This window comes from Narcine bancroftii, chromosome 8 (assembly GCF_036971445.1).
Source record: "Narcine bancroftii isolate sNarBan1 chromosome 8, sNarBan1.hap1, whole genome shotgun sequence".
In the NCBI taxonomy this organism is placed as follows: Eukaryota; Metazoa; Chordata; class Chondrichthyes; order Torpediniformes; family Narcinidae; genus Narcine; species Narcine bancroftii.
The window spans coordinates 160,701,492-160,717,363 of NC_091476.1; the positions used below are offsets into that span (position 1 = coordinate 160,701,492).

General features: G+C 37.3%; 1 protein-coding gene across 1 annotated transcript in view; it reads left to right on the plus strand.

Moving 5' to 3' along the window:
* The window catches only part of LOC138742137 (uncharacterized), a 145,498-nt gene that overhangs the window by 22,841 nt on the left and 106,785 nt on the right, over positions 1-15,872 (plus strand). The window contains exons 5-7 of the mRNA XM_069896320.1: positions 1,320-1,470; positions 13,429-13,590; positions 14,993-15,102. Of these exons, the coding sequence (XP_069752421.1) occupies positions 1,320-1,470; positions 13,429-13,590; positions 14,993-15,102 (423 nt within the window). The remainder of the gene's footprint in view (positions 1-1,319; positions 1,471-13,428; positions 13,591-14,992; positions 15,103-15,872) is intronic.

Below are 15,872 nucleotides of genomic sequence, written 5' to 3' on the forward strand. Positions count from 1 at the left end.
ATTTTTACTAAGTCTAAGACCATGACATACGATCTTTTTTAAAATGCAAACATGATCAGCTGTTCTTCAAATTAGACCACCAGTTCATTGGGTTTCTTTTTAATGTAAGTAGCAGATCTCTTGCAACCACTTTTCCTTTTGACCCAAATATTTGATTGTAATTTATCATTTCATTGTTTTTAGTGCCCATTTTCAGATTTTAGATTTATCGTCAGAGTACGTACATGACATCACATACAACCCTGAGATTTCTTTTCTCTGCGGGCGCGGCAGAATTACTACTAATTGGTAGTGCAAAAAATAAACTGTACACAGCTTAAAACATGCAAACAAACAAATAACTGTAAACATATAATGAATGTAAGCAAACTACAATACAGAGAGAACAAAAAGAAAATCAATAAAGTGCACAAGTAAGAATCCTTAAATGAGTCTCTAATTGAGTTTGTTGTTGAGGAGTCTGATGGTGGAGGGATAGCAACTGTTCCTGAACCTGATGGTGCGAGTCTTGTGGCACCTAGACCTCTTTCCTGATGGCAGCAGTGAGAACAGAGCATATGCTGAGTGGTGGGCGCCTTTGATGATTGCTGCTGCTCTCCAATGGCAGCATTCCATGTAGATGTACTCAGTAGTGGGGAGGGTTTTGTCTGTGATGTCCTGAGCTGTGTTCACTACCTTTTGGAGGGCTTTACACTCAAGGGTTTTGGTGTTTCCATACCAGCCAGGATGCAGCTGGTCAGCACACTTTCCACTACACCTCTGTAGAAATTTTCCAGAGTTTCTCATGTCATACTAAACCTCTACAAACTCCTGAGGAAGTAGAGGCTCTGATGGTTTGCTCCTCTTTCCATCACTCCTCAGCAATGTCCTTGCTTTGCAAGCTAAAATTTAATTTTATATTGAGCCTGCCATTATTTATTATTTCAGTTATCTACTTGTAGGTGAATCAGATTTTCCTGCGAGCAAGACCAAAGCTAACTGTTCTGAACCACTGTATTCTGTTCTGTCCTAAGTCTCATTTTTCTATTTTATCCTCTCAAATTTTGTGACTTTAAATCCAATGTGTTGCTTGATACAAAATTATTGATTATGAACACATGATTCTGAGAGAGAAATATTAATGAAGAAAGATCATGTAATAATACTGTCACAGTCCATGTCTGATAAATATAATAAAAAATAAGCAGGTAATAGATGTTATCTGTTTCAGATTGATGATTTTGTCAAGAGCTTCAAAGTTAAAGTGTGTTATATTAATTAGCATAAATGATTACATTGACGGTGTGTCCTAATAATGTCTAATAATGTAATTGATTCAGGTAGCTCGAAACTGGAATGTTGATGTTGCCCAATTTCTTCTGGAGAGAGGTGCTGATGTTAATCGCCAGGATATTTTTGGCAGGACACCTCTTCATGTGGCAGCTGCTACAAACAATGTGGAAATGATTGTATTCCTTATCCAGAACGGAGGTGATGAATTTGGATTTATTTTGCATGAATAGTCAGCAGATAACAATCAAAATGCTTACAGACACATTACCAACAACATCTTCTGACACAAAGACATATATATTAAGTGTTACGACTTGAAAATTTTAAATTCTAAGTTGGACTATTTATAGTGCTGCACAGTTCTCATCTTCTAATTCGTGCTCGAGCAACAGGGCTGTAATTAGAGGTCACTCCTTTGCAAATTGCAGTTTTGGTTTTGCTGGCTAGCTATATTTAACTGACAAGTCCTAACAAAGGAGCAATGATTTATCATTGGTACTAACATTTTGCTGTGCCTAATGACATCAGAGTTCCAGTACTTAATGGACATTCTTGCAGTGAGGTTACCCAGGTGGCTCCAGGCTGATTTTTAAAAAGTGACTCTCCCAGAGCACTGGATCAGCATTACACAAAAGTGCTAGGGAAACTCAGCAGGTCAGGCAGCATCTTTAGGAAGTAAAGGTTAACCAATGTTTTGGGCTTGAGCCCTTTGTCAAGGTATGAGCAAAATGCAGACAGGCATATGAATAAAAAAGTCAAGGGAGGGGGTGAGGAGAGGAGGGAGGCAGGGGGAGGAGCACAAGCTAACAGGTAAGAGGTCATAGGTGGCTTTAGGTGGGAGGATATAAGAGAAAAAAGCTAAGGTGATAGGGGAAGGGGTAACTAAATGGGGAGGGAAGGAAAGGGGGTGGGGAGCTGTGGGAAAGTAGATAGAGGGATAGGGAAATGCAGCGACTTTGGGAAGGGGAGTGCTTTAATGGAAGCTGGGAAGTCGATATTAATGCTTTGTGATTGGAGAGTGCCCAGACGGAATATTAGGTTTTGTTCCTCCAATTTTCAGGTAGCCTCAATTTGGTAATGCATGATACCATGAATAAACATGTCAGATTGGGAATGGTGTATAGAATTAAATTAAAATTTAGCCACTGGGAGGTCCCTGTTATTGTAGCAGACTGAAGGTGCTCAACAAAACAGTCTCCTAATCTATGTCCAGGCACACCAAGGTGGAGGAGGCCACATCAGGAACACTGGATGCAACACCTTCCATCAATATTACAAAAATCCATAATCTTGCTTTGAAGTACAATTATTAGTACTTATTAGTACAACACCTTAGTTGTGTTGCCTTCATTGAAACAGATCACTCGAATGACAATTTGCACATATCTGTTCTTAGACACTGAAATAGATACTCACATGGACAGATTTAAGGGCGGCATGGTTGGCGTAGCGGTAAACACCTTTACAGTGCCAGCAATTGGGACCGGACTGGGGTTCAGGTCCCACACTGTCTGTAAGGAATTTGTATGTTGTCTCTGTGTCTGCATGGGTGTAACGGATTTTTGTTAATATTAAACTTTAAAGTGAAGTTAAAATATTGTTTATATATTTCTTAGTAAGTTAGTTTGTGGGCTGGATACAGGGTCACACACAGGTACATTACATTTACAGAAAGTCAGAAAGAAGTTCATTTTTGGAGTCAACCCATCTAGAAAAATAGAGCCATAAAGCTGAAGTCGTTTCTTAATTGAAAAGTCAAGTACTATGTATGGTTCTTAAATGCATTTTTGTGTACATTCAACATTATGCAGGCAGATGTTTCAAAACTCAAATACCATTGCAATGACCTGAATAGACTTTATGGAATCTTATAACCACTTAAACAGAGATGAGATCAGACGTTTGTGGATGTGAAGTGACAAGTTGTGTTTTGGACAGGAAACTGAAACAGTGGTGATGTTGTGTCACATGATTTCAGATAAATATAAATGAAGAGAGAGAGAGACATTTTGAAACCAGTTGGAAGAAATTGATCCCCCCCCCCCCTGTGAAAGACACAGGTAAAACAGTAGTCTCTGGAGAGAGGAGACACTGTTCTGTATTGTATTAATCTTTGCATAGGAGATACACAAAATCAGTAGCCATAAATAAGAGTCACTTCATTGTCTCTATGAATAAGGAGGACAGTTTCAGAATTGATACAGTAACCAGAAAAGATACTGTTGTGTTTCTCCTGGAAAAGGGGAACACAAAACAAGTGGCTGTAAAGTAAGCAAGACCACTTCGCTCTTAATTTTTTTTAAAAATGAGTGGAAAACAGACTCCTTAACTCTTAGGCAAGATAAGAGGGGGTTTGTGAAATTACTAGGAGGAAGAAATATCTCTCAAAGACAACTCATCAAAAGACTCATGAGTTTAAAGAGATCTAAAGACATAATGTTTAAAAGTGCCTCATAATTACTTCTGAACTGCGATTTTAAAAGATCCTCAAGTTCAACATGATGTTTGAAACTTGACTTTAAAATTGACTTTTCAGACTCAAGATTAAACTGTAATGTTTTGAATTTTACCACACACACGTATATACATTTGCACATAGCTTCTCTGGAAGCTCCGGTTTCCTTCCACTGTTCAAAACGTACTGGGGGGTGTAGGTTAATGGGGTGTAAATTTGGCGGTACGGACTCGTGGGCCAAAATTGCCAGTTACCATGCTGTAAGTCTAAATATTAAAAATATTTTTTAAATTTAAATTTTAAAAAAATTAAATTTAAGATTTGCAACTGGACATGAAGAAATTAAGTTAGATACACATATCATTGAATCACATTAAAATCAGTTTAGAAGAGATCATATTTTGATAGGGTTCAGGGAATGTTGCGGATGGTACAGAGAAAGCTCTGCAGCTTCAATACATGTTCACCTTTTGGTTCCTGATTGTAAATTCCTCCCACATTGGAAAGGCCATCTAGTTTACATATACTTGCATGCTGGTGGCCACTCCCCCAAATAATTCCATGCATTTATCAGTGCTTTGCTTTTTTGCCTTTATTGTTAAATGCACATAAAAATTTTGAATCCATTGCCCTCCCTTCCCCCAAATTCATCCTATCATTCTTCAAAGAAGACCCAAGAAGGAAGAATAGAGAGAGACTGTGATTGTTTCTGTGACTGCAAAGTACCAACTCAAATACAGGGCAGAACTTGCAGAAAAACAGTGAATGTGCTTCATATGGGGAGCTCTTTGGCATTAACTAGTTTCTATCAGGTCAGAGTCCAAAAAAGATTAGAGTCCCAGTTCATCAGAGAAAGAGTTCAGATATCAATGCTATTACCAATGTACTTGAATGAGGCGTATACATGACAATGCTGATATGGATACATTACCGAATGTTGATTGGCCTATCTGTTATGGGCCCAGAGGACCCCAAAACCCAGCAACAATCGGAATTCACCAAGACATATGGTTACTTTAAAAAAAGTTGCTGTTAATTATCTTTAAACATGAAAATAGGATCAACCTTTAACTTAACCTAATTTAACCCCCTTCTAATTCTAAGCACATGTGTATATAATGTGTGTTCTTTAATTCACAGTCCAATCTCACTTCTCACTCCTCCTAAAGTTCACTGGTTGCAGGCAATTCTTATACAGTGCACAGAATTTAACATTTATGAATCTTCACCAGGCTTTGGTGCTTGAAAGGTAAATGGTTACTGCTCAGGAAGGTTCTTGTAAGTTTTCAGAGAGAGATTTGTTGTTTGCTGGACATCCACGACTAATTCCTTCTGATCAGCCACTTCAGTGTCTTGCGAAGAAACTTGCCCCATCAGGGTTTGCCAGGTGATAACCTTTTTCTTTCAGATCACCACAGAGTTCCTTTTCTGTTTCCCTTATTTCAAGTGAAACATTATGCAGCCAGCCATCTCCTCTTGTGTGACCTTTGAATAGGCTGAACTAAAAACTCACAACCCGTCTTCAAAATGGGGTTTTTCCATAAGCTTGCCTGGTTGTCATGTTCCCATATCTGTTTTGAAGTGTTTGTATTTGTTTGTGACCTACATTAAAAAAAAAACCTGCCACAATTTATCTCCTTTAAAACATATCTATATACAATATAAAATATATCATAATCTGTCACATACCAAATGGGTTTGGGAAACAAAGCAAAGAACAGAGAGGACTCCATCTCTAATCAGTTTAGAAGTTTGTGAAGCAAAGAGCGTATCATTGCTGGACACTTATAGCAGAACTGGCATAATAATTTCCGACTTACAGCAGCAGAAGGACTCTGTTTTGGTTTTCATGAAGTCATAATTGGAGGCCATTCAAAACTTTTCTTACCATTAAAGAATGTCAGACCAATCCAGTCAGAGTCTGTTTATCACAGTCTGGTTGCAGTATGTTCTGTTAAAGAACAGAAGGATCATGTGGTAAAATCTGTAGACACTTGGTTGAATTAAAATCACAATGCTGGAGAACTCAGCATGTCAAACAGTGTCCTTTATAACCAGAAAGACACTGCAGATTTTTGTCAGCTATGATTATAGTGATCATCAGAAAAAGTCTGGCTTCCTCTTGGAATAGACTTGTGTATGAACTAGAGAATTAAGGGTTATGAAAAACAGGAAGGTAAGTGGAACTGAGTCCACAGCCAAATCAGCCATGATTTTTTTCAATGGCAGAGTAGGCTACTGCTTTCGTAATAAAAACACACCAAAAAGCTGGAGGAACTCAGCTGGTCTTTCATTGTCCATAGGAGACAAAGATATATTGCTGACTTTTCGAGCCTGAGCCCTTCTTCAAGGAATAAGCAGAAACTTACTTCATTCATATTTCTTAGGTTCTTGTAAAAGGAAGCTGACAAATAGGGCATTGTCCTTATAGGCCAAAGAACTTTATTGTGGGATTTGTTCATAGCTTTTGGCATGTGCTTGGTGGTGTTCATGCAAATCAGATCACAGCCCATGTGCAACCTTTTATCTCCCCAGTATCATGAGGGTTCTGCTGACATTATCGACCATGACATCCTTTAGATGTCAGCAATTATTGGATTCTTAAGCAATGGTGTCTGGTGAACAGCTACCCATACTGAAACCACATGGTGAGATGTTTAATTCTACATCAAGTCTTTCAGAGTTGAGCTCAAAATGAATTGACATCTGCTGTCCCCCTCAGTGACCGAGAGCAGCCTTCTACCAGTCAATTAAAATACGTACTGCACTTTAACATTGGAAAGCTGTGCTGGAGGTGATTTTAGGAGATGTCCGAGTGCATTTCATGTTTGTTAATTAAAAATTATTTTGGCCATTGAAGTGTCATAGTGTAAACAGAGTAACTAGAACCTCATGAGGAATAAATTATTGCATTCTACACTGCTCCTTATTATTGAAAACCTTTTTTTTTCTTTCTTTGGCTTGGCTTCGCGGACGAAGATTTATGGAGGGGGTAAAAAGTCCATGTCAGCTCTTACTAAATCATTAAAAAGCCAGTAGTTATTAAAAATATTGTGGTTCTCCTTCAAGGAGACACAACTATCAGTTTTGTCAGAAGACTTGTGATAAATGCATCAACATTTCCAGTGTCAGGTACATATGTCCTTTATAGTTTTAGCAGTAAATTCTGCCTTTACACTGGGTGAAATGTGCATTGTGTATGTATTTCATCTTGACATTGAACCATTGATGATCCATCAATTGAAAGTCAAATGTTGACATTCCTTTTATAAACAATCAAGGATGAAGTTTCTAGCCCAATACTAGGGTTATTGCTGACTCTATATTCATTATACAGAAGCAGATAATCCAATGTATTGCATAGTTTGAAGACAACTATTATTTCTATCAGATAAGGGACAAGGATTCCAAATCCCTTTCAATGTAAAGACCTCAATCCCCACATTGTTTGAATTGCAATGTTTGCAAGATGTTTCTCATATTAGTTTTGCTTTGGGCTGAGTAATTTCGTGCCAATAATGCAAATGCTAACATGGTTATCCAAATATTTTTAATATACAAATTGGATCTCTGTTCCATCCAATTTTTCTGGTAATCATAGCTATACCTGATGTGGTCCCATTCCATATAAAGTCCACTAGAATTGAAAGGAGAGCTGCCCTTCATTCACCTCTCATCATGGACACTTCATTCACCTCTCATTATGGCAGATGAATAGAGAAATGCCAAGTGTACTGTTCCATGCATAAAAATACACTGTGGAGCGGATCCTCTGGAGAAAGTGCAGGGCCTGACAGAAAGCTAATATAGACCCTTCTTTCCTACTGTCTATAATTATCAGCATCCTCTGTGCCCTGTCTTGCTTTTCAGCCTCCTTCTGCTGGAGTAATTTCAGTTAAGCTTGAGGTGTCGTATAAATTGTTTTGGAGGCACCAGGCATTGATTAAGTGGAATTCCTGCCTGATGAATTCCAGAGAATGTTCTATAGAGATGCAAATACCAGAATTATGTCTTGATGACATTGGGATTCTCTACTAGACTAGTAATTCCATGGCTTTTAATGTAGAGGCAAACAGCTTCACTCACTGGATCCTGAAAATAAATTGTAAGTAGTGGGTGCCTGGAATACATTGCTGGGGTGGTGGTGGAATTCTCTACTAGGCTAGTAATTCCATGGCTTTTAATGTAGTAGCAAACAGCTTCACTCACTGGATCCTGAAAATAAATTGTAAGTAGTGGGTGCCTGGAATACATTGCTGGGGTGGTGGTGGAAACTGGTATAATAGGGAAATTCAAAAGACTCTTAGATAGGCAGATGGATATAAGACAAATAGAGTGTTATGGCTAAGAGGGAGGGAAAAATTAGATTGTTATGGAGTAGGTTTACATGGGTCGGCGTAATGTGGGGTGAAGGGTCAAACTTAGCCCCCATTTTTCTCTTAGGAACGATCTTAGCTGAAGAAAACAGAAGAAAGTCCCATTAGATACTGTATTTATTTCTTAATTGTTGAAAAGACATAAGAGATCCCTCCATATAACAATCATTTATCTTATCAGAATTCAATATTTTGTTACCCAGATTCATAGGCTGCAGTACATTTTTACATAATGGTGTTCTTAATGATACACCTGCTTTTTTCCCCCAATACACTCATTTATTTCTTGCCATATTCTAAACATATGTTTTAATATAGGGTTATCTGTCTTTTTTGTTATTGACAACATTCCATTAATAAATAAAGCCTATCGTTGTTTCTGCTTCTATTGAATCTTGCTTGTGCTGATAAATAATATTTCTTAGTCCAGAAGGCTAAGTCCTCCCAACCTATAGTCAATCCCATGTTAGCTTTTCCAATGAATTCTCGCACTTTATTATTCCATAGGAATCACTTTTTTTATTATTATTCAAAAATTTAAAGACATTTTTAGGTAGTGCAATAGGCAATGATTGAAAAAGATACCTTCATCACCTTGGCATCACCTTCATTTTCAAACAATTTACTCTTCCCACTAGAGTAATTGACAGGGTTTTCCATTTCTGTAAATCTTTCTCCATTTTTTCTAAAAGAGGAGTGTAATTAAATTAATATAAGTTCTGTAAGTTATTTTCTGTCATTGTTCCTAAATATCTGATTCCATCTATCTTTCATTTAAATCTATTAACTTTTTGATATCTTTCATAATCAACATTTTTCAATGGTATTGTCTCACTCTTGTCCATATTTATTTTATATCCTGATATTCTTCCATATTGTTTTAATGTTGTTTGTAATTTTATCAAAGATTCAGCCGGGTCAGACATATATAATAGCACATCATCAACAAATAAACTATTTTTATGTCCATCCTGTCCAACTTTGAAGCCATTAATGTCAGGATCTCTCCTTATAATCACCACCAGTGGTTCAATAGCTAGAATAAAAAGAGCTGGAGACAGAGGACATCCCTGTCTACTTGATCTACTCAAGGGAAAAAACGGTGACATCTGATTGTTGGTTATAATTTTGGCTTGTTGTTAATGATAAAGAGTTCTTATCCAGTTTATTAATTTCATGTCTATACCAAATTTTTCCAATGTTTTAATTAAGAAAGACCATCCTAATCGATCAAATGCCTTTTTTGCATCTAGAGAAATGGTTATGCTTGGATTCAACTTTGATTTTGCCATATATATTAGACTATTTGAAGAATGTCTTCCTTTAACAAATCCCACCTGATGTATTAATTTTGGTAGATATTATCCCAGTCTATTAGCTAATTCCTTTCCAGCTCCCAGAATTGTCTCCCATTCCCGATAACTCAAAAGTCTTACCAGGACAAGTCGTGGATTGCTGGCTTTCTTGGGTCCAAGGGTCCAGTGAGCCCTTTCAATATATAGTTTTTCTCTGAATTTGTCTGCTCTCAGCACTCGCGGGATCCATGTTTTGAAGAAGTTCACCAGATCGCTTCCCTCGATTCCTTCTTTCAGTCCAGTAATTTGGATGTTATTTTGTCTGCTAAAATTCTTCCAAGTGGTTGATCTTGTCCAGCAGATCTTGTCTGTCCGATTCCCATTGCTTCGCATCTTTCTCCAAAGTTTTTAGCTTATCTTGAGTTTTTACCAAGTCTGTTTTTGCTTGGGTAATTCTTTCCATTAAGTCTTTAACGATTTCTTTAATTTCAGTCATCCTTTCAATCATGTCTCTCATTACATTTTCAACACCAACAAATCAGTTGTTCAGGTTTTCTATTTTCTCCAGGATAATATTTAGTTCTTGTCCCGACTCCCCAGCTCTGCCGTGGTCTCCTGGACCCAAGGCCATTTTTGTGCCACTCCCTTTTGGGCTTTCGCTTGATATTCCTGGGTGAGTAGAAACTTCTTCATTTTTTGTTCTCGGCTGCCTTGGTTTCTTAGTAGTTGTTTTGTCCATTTTTCAGTAAAAAAATACTTAATTTTAAAATTTTAACAGTCTTTTTGATACTCTTCACAGAGAGCTCAATCAAAACATATCTGTCTAGGTCCTTTGGATGGCCACACCCCCATTATTGAATGAATGTAACCTGTCAAAACTCTCTATGCACTCAAGTCCTAAGTTGCTATAATACTCAGTCATTTTTCTTGAATTATTAGGTTGTAAACAATATAGGTTTCTTAGCAAATTCCTATCCAAGTTGTTTGTAATCAAATTTACAATTTTTACAGATTTAATCAAGACAAACTCCTCATTTTGGTTTATTTAAACATACATGGTTACTATTTTCACACCAAAGTGATGCCTGATAATTCCGTGGGGGAATTGTTCGGGGCCCGCTTACAGCAGATTTGGGGGACAGGGTCAACACTGAAAGGTGATCCCTCCGTGACTGTCTTCATGCTTCCTGCCATGATACTTTGAACATAGAGCTACCCCACGCTCCTCAACTCCCAACTGTATGGGTATCCCCTTTCATAATGGACTCCCACTAGCACCACTGCTTCCAGACCAATCAATGCCGAACAGTGCAACTCCGCAGCTGTCACAGCTCCATCGCCTCTTGGGAGAGCAGTGTCCCCGATCCCACGGCCCTCTCGCATCTTTGTTCCTTCTGATCCAGGCCTGGCTCTTTTGCTCCCCCTCCCCCTCCTCCCTCCCTCCTCGGCAGCACAATCACACTTTAAAGCCGGACTGCCATTTTGCATTCTTCTCTCTTCCCTCTCCCGCCCCCCCCCCTTCCAATAGCTGCCTTACCTGTGATATTCCTATGAGTGTGTGTGAACTTTTCAAGAGTCCTGAGTTCTGTTTGGACTTCTCTTTCATAGGTCACTGACCTTCTCCTAATTATGAGTTCTCTCTTATTAAGGCAAATCACTCCATTCTTTTCTGGATTCGGTTTCCATTATGGCATTTTATAGAACAAAATTGCACTATTGCTACCTATTTAGAGAAATGGATTTACAGCTATGAGGACCAGGCTATATAATTTGAGTAAATTTATATTGACATTTCAAAAATGGGTACAATTTTACAAAATGTGATTACTGATCTTTGTAAAGGAAGTGGTTATCTTGGACATTTTTTGGCAGAAATCTATGGTTTAGTTGAACTGATGAATGACAACTTGGGACAAGACATTTTGTGTAGCTTTTTCCAGAGTAGCACTGAAAAATATATGGTACTTTGTAATCTTGTGTGAGGAGGTCAACTTGCGTTTTATTCTGATTGGACTGCAGGGCAAAGACTAAGGGAAGAAGAGAAATGAATTTAATAGCATTAATAAATAAGGGATTTAATAAAGGCTCAAAAAAGTGGTGCTTCATTGGGGAAGGATTAGGATACAGATACTCATTGAGTTGGGGGTATGAATGAATAATGGGGATTAAATTCCCACAGGATCCAATGTTATTTTTATTAATGATATTAAGAATATTGAACCTAAGTTGAAATTGAATATGTATCAAAAGAAGTTCGTCCATATTGCTTTAGCAATAACAAGAAAATGTATTGCCATAACTTGGAAGTCACGGATTTGGGTATAGAAAGATGGCATGCTGATATTTGGAGTTGTACACCACTTGAGAAAATTACTTATAATTTAAGAGACAAATATATATTTTGAAAGATATGGAGTCCTTATTTTCAAAATATGGGTGTTAATATTTATATGAAGTTCTGACTTTCCCTTTCTCCTTCAGGTCTCAGTATACTATAAGAAACTTTAAAGTTTTAGCACCCCTTTTGAGGGTCTCTTGTCCCTTTCTTACTCTTTTTTTTCTTCTTTTTTCTTTGTAGGGGGAGGTTTTCTTATCTTTTTCTTTTTCTATGCCACATGTATTTGTATTGATTTGAATTATTTTTCATTCTGTGCTTTATTTGTGTGGTTCTAAATTTATAATTTAAAAAAAATGAGATGAGGATGCTATTTATATTTGCCTGATAGACCAGAAGTTTTTAAACTGCCCCCCCAAACTCATGTTCCTCGTGAAGTAATCCTTAAATCATAGGTACTCTGTGATTTGTAAGGGATTGCCTAAGGTGGTATGTGAATGGAAAGAAAAAGGTTTGAAAACTACTGTTTTACTTGTTCCTAATTGACTTGTTAGATGCATGGTTTCAGAACTCCAAAGGAAGTGGGCCAATGATAATTCTTCTCAAGCAAAATATTTCAGTAACAATTGGGTTGAGAGCAGTGGTTCTCAACCTTTTTTCCCCCACATACCATCTTAAGTAATCCCTTACTAATCACAGAGCACCAATGGCATAGGGATTTCTTAAGATGAAATGTGAGTTTAGGGAGGCAGTTTGAAAACCACTGTGATAGACAATTCTATTAAAGTTATTGAAACCAACTGCAGGAGATGAGAGCAGCAGCTAAAACTCTTGAACTTGTTTAATGTGATTGACTGATGTCTTTTTGCCAAGCCTACTTACTTGTTCATATCACCCATCCTATCACATTTTTTTAACTGTAACTTTGATGTGTCTAGGCAGTGTTAACAAATTATGTGTTGCCATGTAATGACCAAAACAAATTAACAGTAGACAAAAGTTAAAGAATTTCATGAATTCTAAATGTAGCATTACTTGACAATAATGGAACCTTTACTTTTACCTTTTTTTTAATCTAATAATATTCAAATAAAATAAACTTTTGTTGAAGTGAACTGTTATCATTGGGTCACTTTGTTTCTTTCCAGGAAATCATCTGGGCACTTCTGAAGTGAGTTGAGTTCATGTACCTGATACATCTACTGTGTCACAAATGCATCAAATTGCATTATATCCCATAAATTATTTGAAAGCTTTTATGGAAAAATCTGTTCATGTTTTTCCAAGGACTGATTGGTGTTTTTCAGTCTAAATTCAATTATGCTTTCATTATGCAATCCCACCAGGCAATTTCTTCATATCTATCCAGTCTTGCACTATCAAAACCTTACCATCACCCCCAAATTGCACTCTTCCCAAACACATTGATCTAATTTCACCCTCTCCCCATCTCCCCAATTTTCTTCTGTATTTTGACTGATCCTGTAATCCAGAACCCAGGGCACTATCCATAAAGCTCCTTTTCTTTTCCTTCCACCCCAACCCTGAAGCACTCACTCTTTCAAGAATGGCCTCGGAACCACACTTTTATTTTGCTTTTTGTGCAGCAGAGATTAGAAAATAAACTTTATGATGTATTTGTAAATAGCTATTATTTGTCTGACTGTGAAAATATAATTGTAATTATTTTTTTAGCAAAAGTGGACATTGTTTCAGATGGTGACTTGCTGACACCAATGCACTGTGCAGCAAAATATGATGCCTTTGAAGCTCTAATATGCCTATATGATCACCATGCAAATATTCACAAAAGGGACTTCAGAAAAAGAACACCCCTTCATCTTGCTGCAGCAAATGGTAAACATAAGAGGAAAGATACACATATTTGTCTTTTATTGTTGAAAATTGAATATAAATGTCTATCTTACAGATTTTATGAAAGTGAATATTCTCAGCTCCAGGATACTTGAATTTTGAGATTAGCATCCAGGATTCATCTATATTCAATATTTTCATCAATGACCTTCTCTTCAAAACACCTGAATTGTTTGCTAATTATTAGTGTTTTGTTCATTCACCTTAATGAAGCAGTCATTCTATTGGTTTGAAGTAAACCCAGATCGGCTAATGAAACTTGTATTGAGGTCCTCACCTCCCGTCTCATCCTTAATATCACTCTTTGATATGTTAACCATTGTCTTCACTGTGATCACTGTGAAAACCTCTTCTATGTTTTTATATCCTGTGCTAGTTTATTTTCAACATCTCTTTCCTTTATTGCTTGCTTACTAGTTTTTGTTGTTACATTTTAAAGTTTTTTTCCTATCTTTCAGTTTCTCTTGACTACCTTGTATGTGTTTCGAATTTGACGTCTTCCTTTATTTCTCTAATTTTCTAAAGATGGTTTTCTCTACCCTTTTTATCTTTGTTTTTTAACTAGAATATACTTTGTTGAGCACTGTGGGAAAAATCTCTTTGAAAGTCCTCTACTGTCCCACTATGCGGCCTACATTCTCAGTCTACATTAGCTAACTCCTCCCTCATCCCGATGTAGTTTGGACATAAGGGACTGGTTTTAAATTATAATTTTTTACCTCCTTCTGCATGAGAAATTCAATCATACTGTGATCCTGTAGAGCTCATCGAAAGAATCAAAGACTTGTTGATCCAAACCAAGGCTTTTATTAGCAAAAGACAGGAGCTCTTCACAGGTGGCCGACCAGTCCGGAATGATCCGACATGGCTAGGGACACAACCCTTTAAGGCCCAGACAGTAGGTGTGGCTAAGCTCTCAGCCAATCGCTGTAAGCACAGTCTAGATACTGTAACTATATACACTATATACATTGGTAATAGATCTGTACTATCACAGATCCTTCTGAGATAAGATTGTTAATTTTATCTGTCTCATTACATAGGACCAGATTTAAAACAGGTTGCAAGGGAACAGTAATAATAATCTGGAATTTATTTCTTGAAAGGGGTTGTATTGAAATTTGGGCTCCAAAAAAGAAATTTGTTAAATAGTTAAGGAAGAAAATTAATTGCATAGAAATGCTAGGGAAAGGAACTAATAGAATTATTGTTTATGGGTGCTTGTGTGGCTACTGTAGGCCAAATAACCTCCATTCTTCCTGAAATAATTCTGTGAATCTACCATAAATTGTATTTTGCAATTCTTTCTGATCTATTATTTCCTTCTGAATCACTATGAACTAAAATTAATCATGAATACTCAGATTTACTTTTATTGGTGAAGGTTATAGTGATTCTGCCATGATGTTACTAAAGATGGGAGCTAATGCAACAGTGGAAGATGACACAGGATTTTCATGTCTAATGGAAATGATCATCAAAATGCCTACTGTGGTAAGTATTTGATGTTATAACCTGTTATTAGAAAATACAAACCATTTGTTCAATTCAAAAAGACAATAACATTTCATGGAAGTTCCATTACACCATTAAATAGGTTTCATTAGCAAGACATTCATTTTCTCATGCACAATAGTCAAGCAAATCAAATGGTACTGAAGCCTTTTTCACTGACTCCATGGTACTCCTATATCTTGCCACAGGGTTTTTAGGATTAGCTGGAATGTCTTGTGGATTTAGTTGCACATTTGGAGCAGCCTTGTACTTAGTTGAGGATCGAAAGGCCACCTGCTTCAAAAGATCATCAATCATCCTGGTGCCCAAGAAGAGCAGAGTGAGCTGCCTCAATGACTATTGCCCAGTAGCACTCAGATCTACTGTGATAAAATGCTTTGAGAGGTTGGCCATAGCCAGAATTAACATATATCTATGTAAAGATCTGGACCCAATGCAATTCGCTTATTGTTACAATCATTGTATAGAAGGTGTTCAGTCTGTCCGGTAGGGAGTCATCATTGTCTTTAATTTGCAAGGAGGACTTATGATCCATAAGAGTCTTGATCCCTTGCCACATGTGCCTCTTGTTGCCGGTGTCGCACAGCTGTGGATCTTCTGTGAGTACCCTCGCTTTGCCTTCCAGTTTGCATGGGAGAGTTCATTCCCGAGTGATTTTAGTGCCATCCTATCCCTTGTCCTGAAGGCACCCTCACAAACTTTGAGAAGCCCCTGGATCTCTGCATCCACCCGTAGTTTCTGGTTAGCCC